Source organism: Oenanthe melanoleuca, chromosome 4 (assembly GCF_029582105.1).
Source record: "Oenanthe melanoleuca isolate GR-GAL-2019-014 chromosome 4, OMel1.0, whole genome shotgun sequence".
NCBI classification, from domain to species: domain Eukaryota; kingdom Metazoa; phylum Chordata; class Aves; order Passeriformes; family Muscicapidae; genus Oenanthe; species Oenanthe melanoleuca.
Genome location: NC_079337.1, coordinates 67,824,245 through 67,843,201, shown reverse-complemented (window position 1 = coordinate 67,843,201; position 18,957 = coordinate 67,824,245). Strand labels below are relative to the sequence as shown.

The following is an 18,957-nucleotide window of genomic DNA, read 5'->3' as shown; positions in this document are numbered from 1 at the left end:
TTTGGGGATTTCTTGGGATTTGGGCTCCCTCAGGATTTGGGGTCCCTCGGGATCGGGGTTGCCTCAGGAATGGGAGTCCCTCGAGATTGGGGGACTGTTTTGGGATGGGTTCCTTGGGACTGGAGTCCCTCAGGATTGGGGTCCCTCAGGATTGAGGTCTCACCTTCAGGAAGGAAGAGGACGGAAAGGTGCCAAAGGTGGTGGAGACGCCGGCACCCGGCTGCTGCTGAACCATCTCCCTCAGCGTGTCGTCCTGAGGGGCACAGCAAGGTCACCCCAAAATCCACCCCATGGGGACCACTGTCACACCCCAGAGCCCCTCACCCACCCCACACAGCCCTTTCCCACCCTGGGCACAAGGCAGAGGGGTCAAACCCGACTGTTTTGGGCATGGACAGCACCTTGTCCCCTCACTGCCACCAGATGCCACCAGCCCCAGCCTGGGGCTCTGCAGGGCTGGGCTGGGGATGTCACCATGTCCCCCACCCCAGGGAAGACCCCTCCTCACCTTGAGGGCGTCGATGGAGTTCTTGAGGGCACAGAGCCGGGCTGTCTGCTCCAGCAGCCGTGCCGAGGAGCTCCTCGCTGCGGAAGGGAAGGGAGGGATGGACACACGGACACAGCAGGGCAGCTGGGACCCCCTCACAGCACCAGGGGATGGGTCTCCTCAGGTTGGTACCAGGGGGTTTTGGGGAGTTTTTACCTCCTCAGTTTGGTACCTCAGGTTGGGTCTGGGGAAGGTTTGACCTCCTTGGATTAGTACCAGGGGGGTTTCAGAGGTTTAAGGGGCTCCCCAGCAGGGAGAGGCTGAGCCACCCCAGAGCAGCTCAACCCCTGGACACTGAGCCATGTCCCCAACACACCAATGGCCCTGAGGGGGACAGAGATGGGCACCTTGGGGACACAGGGCTGTTCCCTCAGCCCAAACACCCCAAACCTGCCCCCAGAGCAGAGCCCTCACCCCGGATCCCACCTCGCATTGCTGCCAGTCCCTCTGTGGGCAGAGGGACAACACAGAGGTGCCACAACCCCCCCCAGTCCCAAAGGAGCGTGTCTGTAGGACCTACTGGACTTGCTCTGCCTCATGTCCAGCACCTTGGCGTTGGCACTGAGCTGGTAGAGGGTCTCCAGCAGCTGGGTGGTTTTGCGGTACAGGCTCTGCGTGGGCAGCGCCTCGCCCGCGCGCTCCCGCGCCACCCGCGGCACCTGCAGCGGGGCCAGGCTGGCCAGCTCCAGCTTCATCTGGGCACCCTGGGGGCCACGGGAAACAGGAGTTAGGGACGTGGGGAAGCAGAGTTAGGGGCATGGGAAATGGGGGGGAAATGCCAGGAGGAGAGGGTGGATGGAAAATGGGATTAAAGAGGAAAACCGGGGCATAAAAGGCTGCTAAAGGAAACCCTGGGAAGTGACACGTTGGATTTGGGAGCTGTTAATGAGCTGCTCCATCCTCTGCATGAATTAATATCCATTGTAATAGCTGGTTAATAGGATTATCTGCTGCTGTGCCCCATGGGGTGTTCATTAATCAATCAATTAATCAATCAATCAATCAATCAATCAATCAATCAATCAGGTTGTGCCAGTGGTGTTTGCACTGAGGTGACGGGGCTGGCAGGGACATCACCAGCACCCCCAGTTCCCCCAGTTCCCCCAGCACTGCCAGCTCCCAGTGCTGACCCTGCTCTCAGCCCCTGGGGGCCTCCAGATGAGAGCCTGTTCTCCAGCTCATCCCATATCCCACGGGGATCCCATCCCACAGGGAGCACATCCCACAGGGAGCACATCCTAGATGGATCCCATCTCACAGGATCCCATCCCATTCCCCCTGACCTTGAGCAGGTTGTTCTCGTTCTTGAGGTGTTTCAGGGAGAGCTGCAGGGCGTCGATCTGCTGCAGCAGGAGAGGAGAATCCTTCACCTGGACGGGTCCAGAGCCACCTCCTGGCACCTGCCCGGCACCAACACCTGCACAGGACACTGCCATCAGCTGTGACAATGGCACAGGGACAGTGTGCTGGCACTGCCATCAGCACTGTGACAATGGCACAGGGACACTGTGCTGGCACTGCCATCAGCTGTGTGACAATGGCACAGGGACAGTGTGCTGGCACTGCCATCAGCTGTGACAATGGCACAGGGACATTGTGCTGGCACTGCCATCAGCAGTGTGACAATGGCACAGGGACATTGTGCTGGCACTGCCATCAGCTGTGACAATGGCACAGGGACACAGTGTGCTGTCACCAACACCTGTCACCTCCCTGTGAAGTCCCATCAGCTGCCAGTGCCCCTTCCCAAGGCTCTCCAGGTGGGGGTCACCATTCCACACCACCACTGTTCCATGCTCTTCCCTCCCCTCCCAACCCCCTGGAGCCTCCAGGGCTGGCAGCAGGACCCGGATCCGTGTCCCAGGGTTTGGGTGTCCTGGGATTTCACTCCTCCCCATGCACTGGGGGCTGCATGCAAGGTGTGTCCCTACCTCGCTGCTGTTCCTCTGCAGCACAGGGAGAGGGGCCAGGAGAGACAAGAAAAATCAGGATTAAAGGCCCGGATTGGGTGGAGAGGAGCTGTGGGGTTAGAGCAGCTCCAGGCTCCCAGGGACTGAGCCCATCCCTGTGACCCAAGCAGGACCCTGCAATGCTCCCCCAGGGCCAGGGGTTTGGCATGTAACTCCCAAGCTGCTCCTGCTCCTTTGGGAATGAGAACGTGCCAGCAACATTCCTGGAAGCCAGGACTGGGAATGAGGGAGAGGCTGTGGCTCCATGAGAGCCAGGAGCTGTTGTGGGAGCACATTCCCAAATTCCTGCACCTCCTGTGCCAGGACGACACCCCAGCCCCACTCCAGGGTGAGGGTGGCTCACCTCCGGCGATGCCGGACACGATGGAGGCCACGCCCGAGGGCGGGGCGCCCCGCAGCCCCTCGATCGTCCTCTTGGACTGGTTGTTGAGGCGCTGCTTCAGCTCCACCTTCTCCGACTCCAGCTGGTCTATGTCAGCCTGGAGAGCGTCCATGGTCTCCTCAAACTCCCTGGGGAGAGCACACGGAGGGATGTGGGAAGCCAGGAATGCTGCTTGTCACTCCATCCCTTGTCTCCAGTCCCTCTCCAGCTCTCCTGGAGCCCCTTTAGGCTCTGAGCTCTCCCTGGAGCCTTCCCTTCTCCAGATGAGCACCCCCAGCTCTCCCAGCCTCTCCAGAGCAGAGGGAACCCAGCTCTCAGAGCAGCTCCATGGTTTCCTCTGGATGAGCTCCACCAGCTCCACATGCCCAGCCCCATTCCAAACTCACTTCTCCTTCTTTTTGAGCAGAGTCTGGGTCTCGTCCAGCTTGGTCTGGATCTTTTCCACGCGGTCATCCGCGTCCTTGGAGGCGCTGTCCAGCTTCTTCTCCAGGAGGCTGAGCCGCACGTTGGCCTCGCTGAGCTCCTCACCCTGGAGTGGCAGGGAGGGAATCAGGGAGCTGGGGGTGCCCCCAAATCACCCACAGCACCCAGGACTGGAACCCAGGAACAGCTCCCAGCTCCCACCCTGTGCACCCCAGAACACGGTGGGGACAAGATCTGGATGGCAGCACCTCCCTGCCCACGGGAAAAACATCCCCAGGAGATCTGGATGGGGTTTGGGGTCACCATCTCAAGGTAGGAAGTCACTAGGAGTGTGGGGGTGAATTCTACAGCAGCCAGGGAGGTGGGGATGGGTGAGGGGTGAGCAGGGATGCGTGAGGGACAGGCTGGGATCAGTGAGGGACAGACTGGGATGGATGAGACAGGCTGGGATCACTGAGGAGGAGCCAGGAAGGCAGGGATCAGTGAGAACCACCTCACCTTGATCTTGAGAGACTTCTTCAGCTCCTTGATGACCGTCTCCCTGTCCTCCAGCTTCAGCCCCAGCCCCTCAGCATCCGTGATCTCCGCCCGCAGCGCGGCCGCCCGCAGCTCCGCCGGCGGCGTGGGCTGGACCGGGGGACAATCAGGATTTTAGGAAGAATCCCAGACAACACAGCTGCCCCAGTCCCTGTGCTGGCCACCCACAGCCAGAAGAGAGCCAAACCCACCTTGGTCTGCGGGCGGTCGGCGTCGTACTCGCCCTCCTGCATGGCTGTGGCCATCTTGTTCATGGTGGCCATCAGGATGCTGCAGGACTGGCGCAGGCACTCGTAGGGACTGATGCCCTGGGAGCCGTAAATCTGGGAAGGATGGCAAGGCTGGATTTTAGAAATTTGGAGGTTTTTGAGTTTTTTGTGTTGTCAGGTATTGATTTTTTGGAGTATTGATTTTTAATTTGATGTCTCGGAGAAGGTTTTTAAATTTGAGTGATGATGTTAAAATTATGGGTGTGTAGTTAGAAGTGTGGGGTTTTATATGGTAAAGGGTTTTACATTTGAGGTTTTTATAGTATAGTAGTAGGTATGGAATAAGATGGAAGATTTTGGGTGGTGGGGCTTTTTTTCTTTTTTTTATGGGTTTTAAGTTGCATTTGTTGGTTAGTTAGTGTTATATTGAGGGTTATGGGAATTTAGTTATTGGGTTAAAAGGATAAATAATATAGGTGTTAATTTTTTATCAGATTGTTTAATTTTAAGAGATTTTGCAGTAGTTGGATGTTTTATTTTTTTGTTTTTAGTAGGAAGTTAGAAGTGTACAAGAAAATTTCTTCTTATTGTGTATTTATTAATTTTGGTTTTGAGTGAAAGTAGAAGAGATTGAGATAAATTATTAATTAAGTAATGTAAATCTTACCGCTGTTACAAGGAAGGACCTGGTTGGTGGCCCTGGGCTGGGCTCACAGCCCCCAACCCACATCCCACCACTGGTGTTTCCTGCTGATGGTTAAGGATGTCCCTCTGATATTTAAGGATGTCCCTCTGATATTTAAGGATGTCTCCCTGATGTTTAAGATGTTCCTTTGATGTTTAAAATGTCCCTCTGATGTTTAAGGTTGTCCCTCTGATGTTTAAGAATCATTCTTAAAAGCCACATCCAACACGAAACCTTCACTTCCATCAACCCATTCCAGCTGGGAATGGTGGGAAGATGTCCCAGCTGGCAATGGTGAAGGATGTCCCAGCTGGAATGGTGAAGGATGTCCCAGCTGGGAATGGTGAAGGATGTTCCAGTGGGAATGCTGGGAAGGATGTCCCAGCTGGAATGGTGAAGGATGTCCCAGTGGGAATGGTGAAGGATGTCCCAGCTGGAATGGTGAAGGATGTCCCAGTGGGAATGGTGAAGGATGTCCCAGCTGGAATGGTGAACGATAAGGATGACCCAGCTGGGAATGGTGGGAAGGATGTTGCAGTGGGAATGGTGAAGGATGTTGCAGTGGGAATGGTGAAGGATGTTGCAGTGGGAATGGTGAAGGATGTTGTAGTGGGAACGGTGAAGGATGTTGTAGTGGGAACGGTGAAGGATGTCCCAGCTGGGAATAGTGAATGATGTCCCAGCTGGAACAGTGAGGGATGTCCCAGTGGGGACAGTGAGGGATGTCCCAGCGGGGACAGTGAGGGATGTCCCAGTGGGGACAGAGAGGGATGTCCCAGCTGGAACAGTGAGGGATGTCCCAGTGGGGACAGTGAGGGATGTCCCAGTGGGGACAGTGAGGGATGTCCCAGCTGGAACAGTGAGGGATGTCCCAGTGGGGACAGAGAGGGATGCCCCAGCTGGAGCAGTGAGGGATGTCCCAGTGGGGACAGTGAGGGATGTCCCAGCTGGAACAGTGAGGGATGCCCCAGCTGGAGCAGTGAGGGATGTCCCAGCTGGAACAGAGAGGGATGTCCCACCTGCTCGCTGACTTTGAAGGCCAGCTCCTCGAGGCGTGGCGCCGGCAGCCCCTCGTTCTCGGCCAGCGGCGCGATCAGCTGCGCCCCGGCCGCCGCCACCTCCTGCAGCACGGCCACCACCCAGGTCAGGTGCTTCCGGCACTCCAGCAGCGTGTCCGACACCTGCAGGGCAGGCAGCGTGGCATCAGTGGGAGTGGCACGGACACGTGGGCTCCTGGGATCCACACGTGCCCCAGGGACTGGCGGAAGTAATCCCAATAATTGGGGGAAGTTGGAGGGAAACAGGTCCTGGGTGTGAATTCAGGTGTCACATCCATTGTGTGCAGAGAAGGAGCTCCAGGAGCAGCTGAGGGAGCTGGGAAAGGGGCTCAGTCTGGAGGAAAGGGGGAGCAGGGGGGATCTTCTGGCTCTGTGCAATTCCCTGACACAACTCCCTCAGTGGGGTGGATTTGGGATCTTATCCCAGAGAACAGCCTCAGGCTGTGCCAGGTTGGATATTGGCAAAATTCCTCCTGGGAAGGGCTGTCCCACCCTATAACAGGGAGAAGTCCCCATCCCTGGATTTAACAGCTCTGCGGATGTGGCACTTGGGGACATGTGGTGATGGCCTCAGCAGTGCTGGGGGGGTGGCTGGACTCGGGGATCTCCGAGGGATTTCCCAACCTAAACCATGATCCCACCTCTGCCCTGAGCTGCTGCCCAGCTTCCCCAGGGCGTTTGCTGCCTGCCCAGCTGATCCCACAGCTCCCAGTTTGTGCCTGAGGGGGCCGTGCCCCGCTGACCTGCGCTCCGAAGCCCAGGGCCGCAGGGATTCCCGGCGCGTCCGTGCCCGGCATGCGGCGCCGGATCTTCTTGCAGAACTGGCGGATGTCGCTGCAGGACGTCTCCAGGTCCTTGAGCAGGATGGCCAGGTCTGCTGCCTCCTGCCCGGCCTGGGGACACACAGGGACCTCAGAGGGACACAGGGACACAGGGACCTCAGAGGGACATGGGGACACAAAGAGACATGGGGACATGGGCACCTCAGAGGGACACAGGGACAGGGAGGGGCACATGGACAGAGGGACATGGGAACATAAAGGGACCTTAGAGAGAGGGACCTCAGAGGGACACAGGGAAAGGGACCTTAGAGGGACACAGGAACAGAGGGACATGAGGACACAGAGGGACTTTGGAGAGAGGGAACCTCAGAGGGACTCAGAGGGATCTCAGAGGGACATGGGGACCTCAGAGGGAGCTCAGAAGGTCACAGGGAGAGGGAGGGACATGGAGGGACCTCAGAGAGACACAGAGGGACATGGTGACACAGAAGGACCTTAGGCAGAGGGAGCTCTGACAGACACAGGGACAGAGAGGGACCTCAGAGGGACATGAGGAGAGAGAGGGATTTTAGAGAGACGTGGAGACAGGGAAGGACTGCAGACAGGGGGACAAGAAGGGATCTCAGACAGAGGGCCATGGGGACAGCAGGAAGCTGGCATGTGCCCAGCCATCCTGGCAGGTGCTACCTGGAGGAAGACCCTACCTGGAGGAAGATCCTACCTGGAGGAAGATCCTACCTGGAGGAAGGCCCGCAGCCGGCACACCTCCACCCCCATGCAGTCCAAGGCACTCTGGGTGAACTGTGGGCACAGGGACAGGAACCCTCAGCACAGGGACAGGGACAGGAGGGGTCCCAGGGCACTCTGGGGCTTCAGTCCCAGGAATTCCAGGATGGACCCTGCCACCACCCAGGGTTTTCAGGAGCAGGGAAACGGGCTGAGGCAGTCAGGCTATTTTTGATCTATTTTGTTTTTATCCAGGGGGTGCAGGATGCTGGTTCTTCCCTTGGGAAATCTGGGATACAACCCCCACCCTGAGACATGAGGGTCTCCACACTCCCATTCCTGCTCTTCTTCCATGTCCCCATTCCCTGATCCCAGTGCCACCACTGGGCAGGAGTGGCTGTACTGGGGAGTGGCAGCAGGGGCACCTCCCCTCCCACAGGGATCCTGGGGACACAAAAGTGGAAAAGAGGGATCAGGGAAGGGTTGTTCCCACTCACCTTGATGTGGTCAGCCAGCTGCAGGGTGCAGTCCTCAGCCTGGTCAGCCAGGTGGATGCTGTACAGGTGCTGTGGGAATGGCAGGATCAGCACCCACAGGTGTTGGCACACATGGAAAAATCCAATGTGGGAACACTCAAAAAAACCCCAAATTTTGAGAGTTTGGGCTGTTTTTGAAATGGAAATAATAACAACAGTGCCCAAAAAGAGCTGGTGGTGCTGAATTCCACAGGTCAGCAGTGTGGAAGGAAGGAATGTGGGATGGCAGAACCACATCCCCAGGGACACAGAGCACACAGCCATGGTCACCTGGGTGACAACACCCAAAGGAAAAGGCTGCCAGATGGAGCTAAATCCCAGCTGATCCATGGGCTGGATACCCAACAGGTGAGGTGGCACCTGTCCCCAGTGCCACCCCCAGTGTCACCTGGTAGTACTTGATGGCTTTGGTGAGCGGCTCCACGTTGACAGTCTCGTCCAGCTGGTCCTTGTGCAGCAGCTCGATCAGGAAATCCAGGGAGCGCTCGTGGACGCTCATCTCGGGGTACAGGGTCCCCACCTTCTTGTACACCTCCACACTGCAGCGGTTCAGGGCCCTGAGGGGACAGGCAGGAGGGGCTGGGTGCACCTCTGGGCAGGACATGGGGAATGGAGGCACTGTTGGGACAGGGACAGGGACAGGGACACAGCCATGACCTGGCTGGTGCCGGAGGATGAGGTCCTTCCCAGGGGGACAGGAGGTTCACAGAGATGTGACCCCTCACAAGGGAATAAGGAGATCCTGCTGCTTCTTTGCAGCCTGGCTCCCAAAATTCCTTCATGTGTCATCTCTTGAGGAGGAGAAGGGGAAGCCATCCTTCTTTCCTAGCTTGACTCCCAAAATTCCTTCTCATGTCACCCTTTGAGAGGGACACGGAGAGGTCACAGAGAAGGGGATCCTGCTGTTTTTTTCTAGACTGATTCCCAAAATCCCTTCATGTGTCATCTCTTGGGAAGGACACACACAAGTCACAGAGAAGGGGATCCTCATAAGAGAAAAAAGGGATCCCACAGCTATTTTTTTTCTAGTCCAGCTCCTAAAATCCCTTTCCATGTCACCCTTTAAAAGGGACACAGACAGGTCATGGAGAAAGGGATCCCATAGCTTTTTACCAAGATCCTGTGTGATCTCTTGGGGGACACAGAGAGTTCATGGAAAGGGGATCCTATAGCTTTTTTTTTCTAGCCCAGCTCCCAAAATCCCTTCCCACACCATCCCTTGGGAAAGACACACAAGGAAAATCACACAGAAACCACCCCATGGCAGAGCAATAAAAGCGATCCCACTGCCCTTTCCCAGCCCAGCTCCCCAAAATCCTGGAACTCCACCCGCAGAGGGAGGGCAGGGTGGGGCGGGCACTCACTGCTCGTATTTGTGCAGCGTGGCTTGCAGCAGGCTCAGCGAATAGACGAGGCCGGCGGCGAAGCTGAGCTGCTCCCCGGGGGCTCCGCGCAGCCCCGCCCGCTCGGCGCAGCTCTCGCTCAGCTCGAAGCGCTCCTGCGCCTGTTTGCTGATCAGCTCGGCCTGGGGGGGACGGGGGAATCCTTCAGGGCGTCATCCCGGGGGAGGAGGGCGGCCCCTGCGCCCCCAAAATGTGACCGGGGTGACACCGGCACCGCGGCTCTCACTGCTGGGTCAGCACCTGCCTCCCCTGCCCTTCTCCCAGATCTAAAATCATGGAATTCCTTAGGTGTCACCATCCCCCTGGCTGCTTCCTACCCTTCCCCTCTCCCAGATCTAAAATCACGGAATCATGAAATTACTGGGTGCTGCCTCCCCTTCTTTTCTCCCAGATCTAAAATCATGGAATCATGGAATCATGGAATTCCTTAGGTGTCACCAACCCCCTGGCTGCTTCCTCCCCTACCCTTCTCCCAGACCTAAAATCATGGAATCATGTTCTCCCAGATCATTTTATAATCCTGGAATCAAGGAATTACTCAGGTGTCACCACCCCTGGCTGCTTCCTCCCCTACCCTTCTCCCAGATCTAAAATCATGGAATCATGTTCTCCCAGATCATTTTATAATCCTGGAATCAAGGAATTACTCAGGTGTCACCACCCCTGGCTGCTTCCTCTCCTTCCCTTCTCCCAGATCTAAAATTATGGAATTATTCAGGTGTCACCACCCCTGGCTGCTTTCTCCCCTTCCCTTATTCCAAATTTAAAATCATGGAATCATGTTCTCCCAGATCACTTTATAATCGTGGAATCATGGAATTATTGAGGTTGGAAAAGTCCCTTAAGGCCATCGAGTCACACTGTCAGCACCACTGACCCATGGTCCCATAACTTGGGTGAATTTTAAGGAGATTTTTGGCCGTTTCTGGGGAGAATTTTGGGATAATTTTGAGGTGTATTTGGTGAATTTGGGTGAATTTTGAGGTGAATTTTGACATGAATTTTGGCCGTTTGTGGGGACAATTTTTGGGATAACTTTTTGCTGAATTTGGATGAATTTTGCGGTGTATTTTGACCATTTTTGGGATTATTTTGAGATAATTTTTGCTGAATTAGGATGGATTTTGAGGCGAACTTTGGCTGTTTTGGGGGATAATTTTAGGATAATTTTGGGATTATTTGGGGATAATTTAGGGATTATTCTGGGATAATTTTTGCTGAATTAGGATGGATTCTGAGGCACATTTTGGCCATTTTTGGGGATAATTTTGGGATTATTCTGGGATAATTTTTGCTGAATTAGGATGGATTCTGAGGCACATTTTGGCCATTTGAGGTGATAATTTTGGGATAATTTTTGCTGAATTAGGATGGATTTTGAGACACATTTTGGCCGTTTTTTGGGATAATTTTAGGATAATTTTGGGATTATTCTGGGATAATTTTTGCTGAATTAGGATGGATTTTGAGGCCCATTTTGGCCATCTGAGGTGATAATTTTGGGATTATTTTGGGATAATTTTTGCTGAATTAGGATGGATTTTGACGCGAATTTTGGCCGTTTTTTGGGATAATTTTAGGATACTTTTGGAATTATTCTGGGATAATTTTTGCTGAATTAGGATGGATTTTGAGGCACATTTTGGCCGTTTTTTGGGATAATTTTAGGATAATTTTGGGATTATTTTGGGATAATTTTTGCTGAATTAGGATGGATTTTGACGCGAATTTTGGCCGTTTTTTGGGATAATTTTGGGATACTTTTGGGATTATTTTGGGATAATTTTTTGCTGAATTTGGATGAATTTTGAGGTGTATTTTGACCTTTTTGGGGATAATTTTGAGATAATTTTTGCTGAATTAGGATGGATTTTGACGCGAATTTTGGCCATTTGAGGTGATAATTTTGGGATTATTTTGGGATAATTTTTGCTGAATTAGGATGGATTTTGAGGCCCATTTTGGCCATTTGAGGTGATAATTTTGGGATTATTTTGGGATAATTTTTGCTGAATTAGGATGGATTTTGACGCGAATTTTGGCCGTTTTTTGGGATAATTTTGGGATACTTTTGGGATTATTCTGGGATAATTTTTGCTGAATTAGGATGGATTCTGAGGCACATTTTGGGTGACCTCCAGCCCACCTTGCAGATGAGGCGCGGGATGAGCAGCAGCACCAGCACGCAGTCGTGGTCGCCGCCGTGGCGCAGGAAGCTGTCGGGCATGAAGGAGGTGAGGAGGGACACGTGGCGATTGGCCTGCTGCACCTCCATCTGCCTCAGCTCCATCTCTATGGCCTGTGGGGACACAGAAACACAGCTCCAAGTGGTTTGTAAATAATCCACACAATCCACAATCAACCAGAATTAACCTGCGGTTTAACTCACATTAATAAAATAATTGTAATCACAGGTCTGCTGAATACTGGTGCTAATGTTACAGTGATTTCTTATTTGTTTTAGGCAAAAAAAATGAACTTTAGTTACACCTTTAAATCCTATTAAAAGCAGTGTTTGTCATCCACAAGAAAGCATCTGATTCTTGGAATCTGCTTCAAGATCTCAGGAAAATTAATAAAGTGATAGAGGACATGGGATCTCTACAGCCAGGACTGCCTTCTCTCTCAATGATTCTGAGACTGGCCTCCTGTCATCATAAATTTAAAAGAATGCTTTTTCAATATTCCACTTCATCCAAAAAATGCTCCACAGTTTACTTTTTCAATTCCAAAAAACAAAGAATTCACTTACTATCTGCCAATAGTTTGTAGCTCGAGCTCTGGCTCCAGCTCAGCAGAGGCATCCACAAACAAGTAATTTTACATTATATAAACAATTTACTTATTTCAACTTATTTTCTATTTCACAAGGAAATAAAAGAGGCTTGTGACAGTGTTGACACAGCAATCTGCACTGAAAAAATACAAGAAATCTCATCATGAAAGTACTTAGGGTGGAAAATGACAGAACAATCCATCAGGCCTCAAAAAATACAGCTCTGAACTAAATTAACACCTTGCAAGACCTGCAGCAACTTTTAGGAGAAATCAACTGGATCAGAGTCACTTTAGGAATTACTAACACTGAACTTGCTCCAGTTTTTGATTTGCTCAAGTGTGGTGGCTTGTAAAGGTTTTTTGAAATTTATACTTGTTGAGACTTGGGCAGTCTTTTTTTGTACTTGACAAGGACCAATCAGGTTTAGATTTTTAATACTGACACATTGTTAAATAATGAAAAAGTTCATGATTTTTTGTGAAACACACATGAAAAAAACAAACAAAAAAAATTCAGGAAAGCTTTTTTTTTTTTGGCCCTCAATAATTATGTAGAAGGAGGAAAAGTGGTCTAAAGTTTTATTCTGAGTTGTTTGTTTTTTCCCCTGTATAATTTCTAGTAATAAAATTTCTCTTTATACCATTTAAAACTAAACCAATTTTACCTTCTGCCTAATCCTATCTCCCAACAAAAAAAAAATTACAAATTAACAAACCAAAACCACTACATCATGGAATCCTGTTCTTTGGAGAATGCCTCCATGCCTGTCTGGGATCTCCCAACCCACCTGGTACCACCTTCCACTATCCCAGGGTGCTCCAGTCTGGCCTTGGACACTTCCAGGGCTGGGGTAGCCAAATTTTCTCTGGGAAATCCATTCCAGGGAAGAATTTCTTCTCAAGATCCCATCTAACCCTGCTCTCTGGCAGTGGGAGCCATTCCCCCTTGTCCTGGAGCTCCATTCCCTTGTCCCTAGTCCCTCTTCAGCTCTCCTGGAGCCCTTTAGGCTCTGGAAGGGGCTCTGAGCTCTCCCTGGAGCCTTCCCTTCTCCAGGAGAACATTCCCAGCTCTCCCAGCCTGTGTCCAGAGCAGAATTGCTCCAAAATCATGGAATGGTTTGGGCTGGAAGGAAATTAAAGTTCATCTCATCCCACCCCTGCCATGGACACGGACACCTCCCACTATCCAAAGTTGCTCCAAGCCCTGTCCAACCCAGCCTTGGACACCTCCAGGAATCCAGGGACAGCCACAACTGTGGGAATAGCCTGTCTCAGGGCATGGATAAGCCCATCCAGGTCTCTGCTGGCCCTACCTTGGCGTGGGCTTTTGTCTCTGCAAATTTGATCTTGAAGTCGAACATCTCCGGGGGCGGCTGCTGCTGCTTCTCGGCGGACGCCTCCTGCTGGCTCATCAGCTCCCGGTTCACGTCCTGGCCACACGAGAGGGGACAGGGGGACATGGAGATCAGGGACCCCACAGCCTCAGCATCCTCTCCCCAAACCTCCCAGCAGCTCCTCCTTGGTGCAACACCCAGTGAAGGTGGAGGGGAGGGAGGGGCACCAAGAGTGTTCCAGTTCAGGAATATCCACAGGCTCGTTCCCCAGCTCCCTTCCCTGCCCAGGCCTGGGATAGCCCCCACAGGGAAGAATTTTCCCCCAATATCCCCTCTAAATCTTCCACTTTTCCTGTAGGAAGCCATTCCCTGTGTCCTATGTCCCCAACCCTTATCCCACGTCCTTCTCCAGTTCTTCTGGAGCTTCTTTAAGGTACTGGAAGGGGCTCTGAGCTCTCCTTGAAGCCTTCCCTTCTCCCAGCTGTGCCAGCCTGTCCCTGTAGGAGAAGCACTGGGGGGTTCCCTGTGGAAGGTCCACGAGGAATGTGTGTGTCCTGCCATGCCCAACCCAACAGGACATTCCCAAAGAAACACTCCCTCCAGCTCTCCTGGCCATCAGGTGATCTCCAGGAGGAGCTGGAGGTGTCCCAAGGGGCCTGGGTTGGGTTGATGTGGCCAGAAATGTGAATTCTGTCCCCATTTGCTGCAGCCGGGTGGGGCAGTGCCCCTGATCTCCTGGCACACATTATCTGCTCATGGGCCATCTTTAAACCAGCTGGGCAATCATCTTTATCTTCCCACAGCCCATCCTCCCTCCAGGAGATATCTCCTGTTCATGGCCACTGAGTCCCAGGGCATGACTGATAAAATTCCATCATCCCACTGGGAGATGCTCCAGCCAGGGGAGGAGCCAAGCCTTTCCTACCCAGATCAAAACTGACATTTGGAACACCAGAGCAGCCTTTGCCACTGGATTCCAGAGGAAAGCCAGACCTTTGCACATCATCCCTGCACCTTCAGAGGAAACTGCACCTTCTCCAGGAGCACTGCTCCAGCTGAACCACATCTGCCCCTGCAGGAGGATGCAGCCACCATTGAATGGGACTGTGCCAACACCCTGACTGACTGACGGGTGTCAGCTTGGATTCTGACTCTGGCAGGGTTGGGATTGTTCTGTGTAATACTGCATTTCTATTTTAATTTTCCTAGTAAAGAACTGTTATTCCTAATTCCCATCTCTTTGCCTGAGAGCCCCTTAATTTCAAAATTATAATAATTGGGAGGGAGGGTGTTTACATTCTCCATTTCAAAAAGAAACTTCTGCCTTTATTGGCAGACACCTGTCCTTCCAACCAGGGCAGGGCCTCACCTGCAGGTGAGCTGTGAGCTCCCGGTATTTTTTGATGGTTTGCTGATAATCAGCCACGGTTTCCTGCGCGGCCTCCACGCGTTTCTCGGCCTGGCGCACGCGGGCCGTGGCCATGTCCAGCTGCTCCCGCAGCTCCAGCTCCGTCTCCCGGGCGTTCTCCTGCAGCTCGTCGTTCATCTCGTTCATGGCTTCCTGCCAGGAGGTGGCACCGTGGGGACAGAGTCACACAGACTGCAGAGAGCGTCCCCAAATCCCTGTGGTGCTGCAGCCAGGCAGCTCCATGGTCCCAGCCTCCCTTCCTGACCTCCTGGAGCATCAGTTATCCCAGGGAATTCTGCCTTACCAGGGAATTCCTGCCTCCCTTCCTGACCCCCTGGAGCATCAATTATCCCAGGGAATTCCACCCTCCCTGACCCCCTGGAGCAGTTGTTATCCCAGGGAATTCTGCCTTACCAGGTCCCCGACGGTCTCACGCAGCTCCCGGACCTTCTCCTCCAGATCCAGGTTTCTCTCTGTCAGAGTCTCCACCATCTCCTCAGCACCCAGTGCTGCATCCACCTGCCAGGAGAGACATGTGAATCCATCTGTGTGCCAGGACACATATCCCAATCCATCCCCACCAGGGCACACATCCCAATCCATCCCTGCACCAGGACACACATCCCAATCCATCCCTGTGCCAGGACACCCATCCCAGTCCATCCCTGAACCAGGACACACATCCCAGTCCACCCCTGTGCCAGGACACCCATCCCAGCACGAGGTGGCACACACAGTTTTAGTGGAGAAATGGGAATTTTGGGGACTCTGCTGGGACATCACCTCTGCCAGGAGCCCACCTGACCCATCCTGGAAAGATTCCAGGGAACAGGGATCCTTCCTGAGGGCATCCCAAGGAAGGATCATCACCATCCCAGCAGGAAGGTGGGGTGGGTGAGCACGGAACATCGTTCATGCCCTGAGCTCAGGAGTCACCCCACACCCAGGCAGAGCCCAGCACTGGGTTTGGAATTAGGGAATATGGGATCAGGAGTGTGGGATCACGTGGCTCTCAATGCCCCAGACGTTCCCAAACTGCCCCAAATGTCCATGAATAGTCCCAAACATCCTGTCCCTCACCTGCTCCTTGAGCTCATCCACTGTCTTCTCTGCCTGCTTCACCTCCTCCTGCAGCTTCTCCCGCTGCTGCCGCAGCGACTCCAGCTCCGTGTTCTTCTTCTCCATCTGCTTCTGGAGCTTCACGTGCTCCTGCTTCTCTGAGGCAGACAAATCCCTCATCCTGGGACAGCCACAGGTCTGTCAGGGCCAGCCCAGGAGCACCTGGTCCCTCCCAGAGCCCCTGCCTGCTCCAGCCAGGATAACAGAGCTCATCCATCCCCATCAGCCCCTCCCTGCTGGGGACATGAGCAACATTCCCAAAATCCAGCTCATTTACAGCAAGGGATGGGTCTCCCACCTGAACTTCTTGGCTGTGGATTCCCAAATAAAAAGCCCTTGAGTCCCCAAGCCCTGGCAGGTGGGATCATCCAGGAAAAGGTAGAACCCAGGGCTGGGATACCAAGCACCACATCCATGGGGAATGAGGCATGGGAATGGACTGGAGTGGCTCATTTTGTCCCCATCCCTGTGGCAAGGGACTCTCCCTTCCCTGTGGATGCTTTAAGAGCTCAGCAAAGATCCCAGACCCATCAGCAGGAATGAGATGGGCTGCTCCAGAGGAGGATTGAGATTGGTGCTGTTGGGCTTAGGGGGCACAAGAGGCCTGGGAAGGAATTTTGGGAAGCACAGTTGGGCTCCCACCTGACAAGAGCCTCCTTGAGCCTGGCGTTCTGCTCCTCCAGCTGTTTGACCTGATAGCTGGATGCTGCTCCATCAGAGCCTGCAGAGGAAGGGAAGAATCAGAATCCCACAGTCCCAGACTGGTTTGGGTGGAAAGGCACCTTAAATCCCACCCATCCCCAACCCCTGACATGGGCAGGGACACCTTCCACTATCCCAGGGTGCTCTAAGCCCCATCCAACCTGGCTTTGGACATTTCCAGGGATGGAGCAGCCACAGCTTCTCTGGAAAAATTCATTCCAGGGATGAAGCAGCCACAGCTTCTCTGGAAAAATTCATTCCAGGGATGAAGCAGCCACAGCTTCTCTGGAAAAATTCATTCCAGGACCTCAAGACCTCACAGAGAAGAATTCCTTCCCAATACCCCACCTAACCCCATGCCCATTCCCCATTCTCCAAGCCCAAAGCCCCCTCCCTTCCCACCTTTCTCCTCAATCTCGTGCTTGAGGATCTCCAGGTCCATGGTGAGGTATTCCACCTTCTCCTTGAGGGAATCCACCTCCTGCTGCAGGGACTCTGCCCTCTCCTCAGCCATCTCCTTGTCCAGCGTGGCCATCTCGATGGCATCAGCCGTGTCTGCCATCTCCTCCATGTACCTTTCCTTGGCTTCCAGGGCATCCTTGGCTTCCTGTGGGCAAGCACAGCACGTGAGGGGACCCCACAACTCTGGAGAGACCCCCAACAGCCCATGGGAGATTACTGGCTCTCCCAAATCCAATGGGTACTGCTTTATCCAGCACTCCTGGGTGTCCCACTCCCCTCTTCCCTGCTCCACACCCTGCAGGAAAACCTGCAGCTGAAGACAAAGGTAAGGAGACAGGGAATACTGGAGCAGAAGATAAATCCCTGGGGAAAGAAACCAGGAATCCACTGTGGAAAAGTAGGGCAGGGAGAAGGAAACACTCCTTGGCTGCTTGGATGGAGTTCTGGGAGCTGCAGGCACAGGTGAGGGGGAAAGGAAAGCTCCTGGGGCTCCTGGAGAGAGAGAGGGAAGAAAGCACCTGGAGAGACAGAGAGAAGAGGGAAACATCTGGAGAGAGAAGGAAGAGGGAAGAAGGAAGAGGGAAGCACCTGGAAAGAGAGGGAATAAGGAATTCCAAGTCCCACCTTGGCTCAGCCTGATTCCCAAACACACTCGATGTCAATTCAGAGCAGAGGAAAAGACCTCGAGCTGCACCAGGGGAGGTTTAGTTGGATACTGGGAAAATCTCCTCCCAGAAAGGTTTGTCAGGGCTGGAATTCCTCCTGGAGTGAGCTCTCCCCACTGCCCCATTCCCAGGGACACCCACTCACCTTCTTGGCCTCCTTCAGGCGCTTCTGGAGCTCAGCCTGCTGCTCCTGCATTTTGCTCTTCCATTCCTGCACCTGCTCCAGCTGGATCTTGTACTTCTCCAGCTCCTTGAGCTTTGCCTTGTCCTCATTCCTCTTGATTTTCAGCGTCTCCAGCTTCTCCTCAAGGTCCCTGACCTGAGCACGGAGATTCTCCTCCTCCTGCAACACCGAGCCAAGAATTAGGGAAGGAGCAGGGACATCCTTTGGACAGAGCTCCTGGAAGCCCACAGAACCTGGCCTGACTTTTGTCATTGATATTGGGGCAGTTTGAGAAGAGAGGGACTTGGGACAAGGGCCTGGAGAGCTAGGACAAGGGGGAATGATTTCCCACTGCAAGAGAGCAGGATTAGATGGGATATTGGGAAGGAATTCCTGGCTGTGAGGGTGATGAGCCCTGGCACAGGCTGCCTAGACCAGCCTGATCCCACTGCAGCATCCACATCATTCCCAGGTGATCTCCCCCCACGGAAAACTGATCCAGGTCCTTTTCCAGCAGCTCAGCTCCCAAGGCAGGGAAAGGCTGATGCCAGCATTCCTGAGGGGACAAAGGGATGTGACCTCCCTCCCTGGACACAGGGGCTTAAAGTTACAAATCCCAAGGACAGAAAGGAACAGGTCTTGGAAAAATTCTGAACCTCCCACAGATTCCTCCTCTGCTGCTTTGCCAGCCTGGACATTTTGATGTCCCCAGAAAAAGCCATTTCTGCACCCATTTACAGAAACCAGAGAGCCCTGGGAATGGGGACATGGGGGGAACATCCCCTATCCCCACCCTGAGGTGGCTTCTCCAGCTCTCCCTTCCACACAAAATCCCAAAGCCTTGTCCTCTCCTGTTATTCCCACCCTGGCCTTATGCCCCAAATCTCTCCCAAAATCTAATTAACTCATTAAGCAAAGCAGGATGGAAGTGATGAAAAAGTATTTTAAAGATCAAAACAAGAATAACTCTTTAATGATTAAAAATCCCTGAATTTGAGAAATATTGGATCTTTCCAGGTGGGCTTTGTATCCCAAGGCAGGAGGGTCCCAAGTGCATCCCTGCACCCC

At 53.3% G+C, this 18,957-nt stretch overlaps 1 protein-coding gene across 9 annotated transcripts in view; it reads right to left on the bottom strand.

The window, feature by feature from the left end:
- The window catches only part of DCTN1 (dynactin subunit 1), a 52,048-nt gene that overhangs the window by 796 nt on the left and 32,295 nt on the right, over positions 1-18,957 (bottom strand). For 5 of the 9 annotated variants that reach the window (XM_056489318.1, XM_056489320.1, XM_056489316.1 and 2 more), the window contains 22 exons: positions 17,872-18,069; positions 17,002-17,206; positions 16,540-16,618; positions 15,859-16,018; positions 15,193-15,297; positions 14,740-14,931; positions 13,350-13,466; positions 11,405-11,557; positions 9,220-9,380; positions 8,244-8,412; positions 7,817-7,885; positions 7,332-7,394; positions 6,555-6,704; positions 5,773-5,934; positions 4,051-4,182; positions 3,821-3,949; positions 3,286-3,428; positions 2,861-3,027; positions 1,831-1,964; positions 1,068-1,251; positions 509-585; positions 164-253 (listed from right to left, as the gene is read on the bottom strand). In XM_056489318.1, coding sequence (XP_056345293.1) covers positions 164-253; positions 509-585; positions 1,068-1,251; positions 1,831-1,964; positions 2,861-3,027; positions 3,286-3,428; positions 3,821-3,949; positions 4,051-4,182; positions 5,773-5,934; positions 6,555-6,704; positions 7,332-7,394; positions 7,817-7,885; positions 8,244-8,412; positions 9,220-9,380; positions 11,405-11,557; positions 13,350-13,466; positions 14,740-14,931; positions 15,193-15,297; positions 15,859-16,018; positions 16,540-16,618; positions 17,002-17,206; positions 17,872-18,069 — 3,039 coding nt within the window. Of the gene's footprint in view, positions 1-163; positions 254-508; positions 586-1,067; positions 1,252-1,830; positions 1,977-2,860; positions 3,028-3,285; positions 3,429-3,820; positions 3,950-4,050; positions 4,183-5,772; positions 5,935-6,554; positions 6,705-7,331; positions 7,395-7,816; positions 7,886-8,243; positions 8,413-9,219; positions 9,381-11,404; positions 11,558-13,349; positions 13,467-14,739; positions 14,932-15,192; positions 15,298-15,858; positions 16,019-16,539; positions 16,619-17,001; positions 17,207-17,871; positions 18,070-18,957 lie in introns of all 9 variants that reach the window. The other 4 variants (XM_056489315.1, XM_056489319.1, XM_056489313.1 and 1 more) reach the window with 1 other exon arrangement.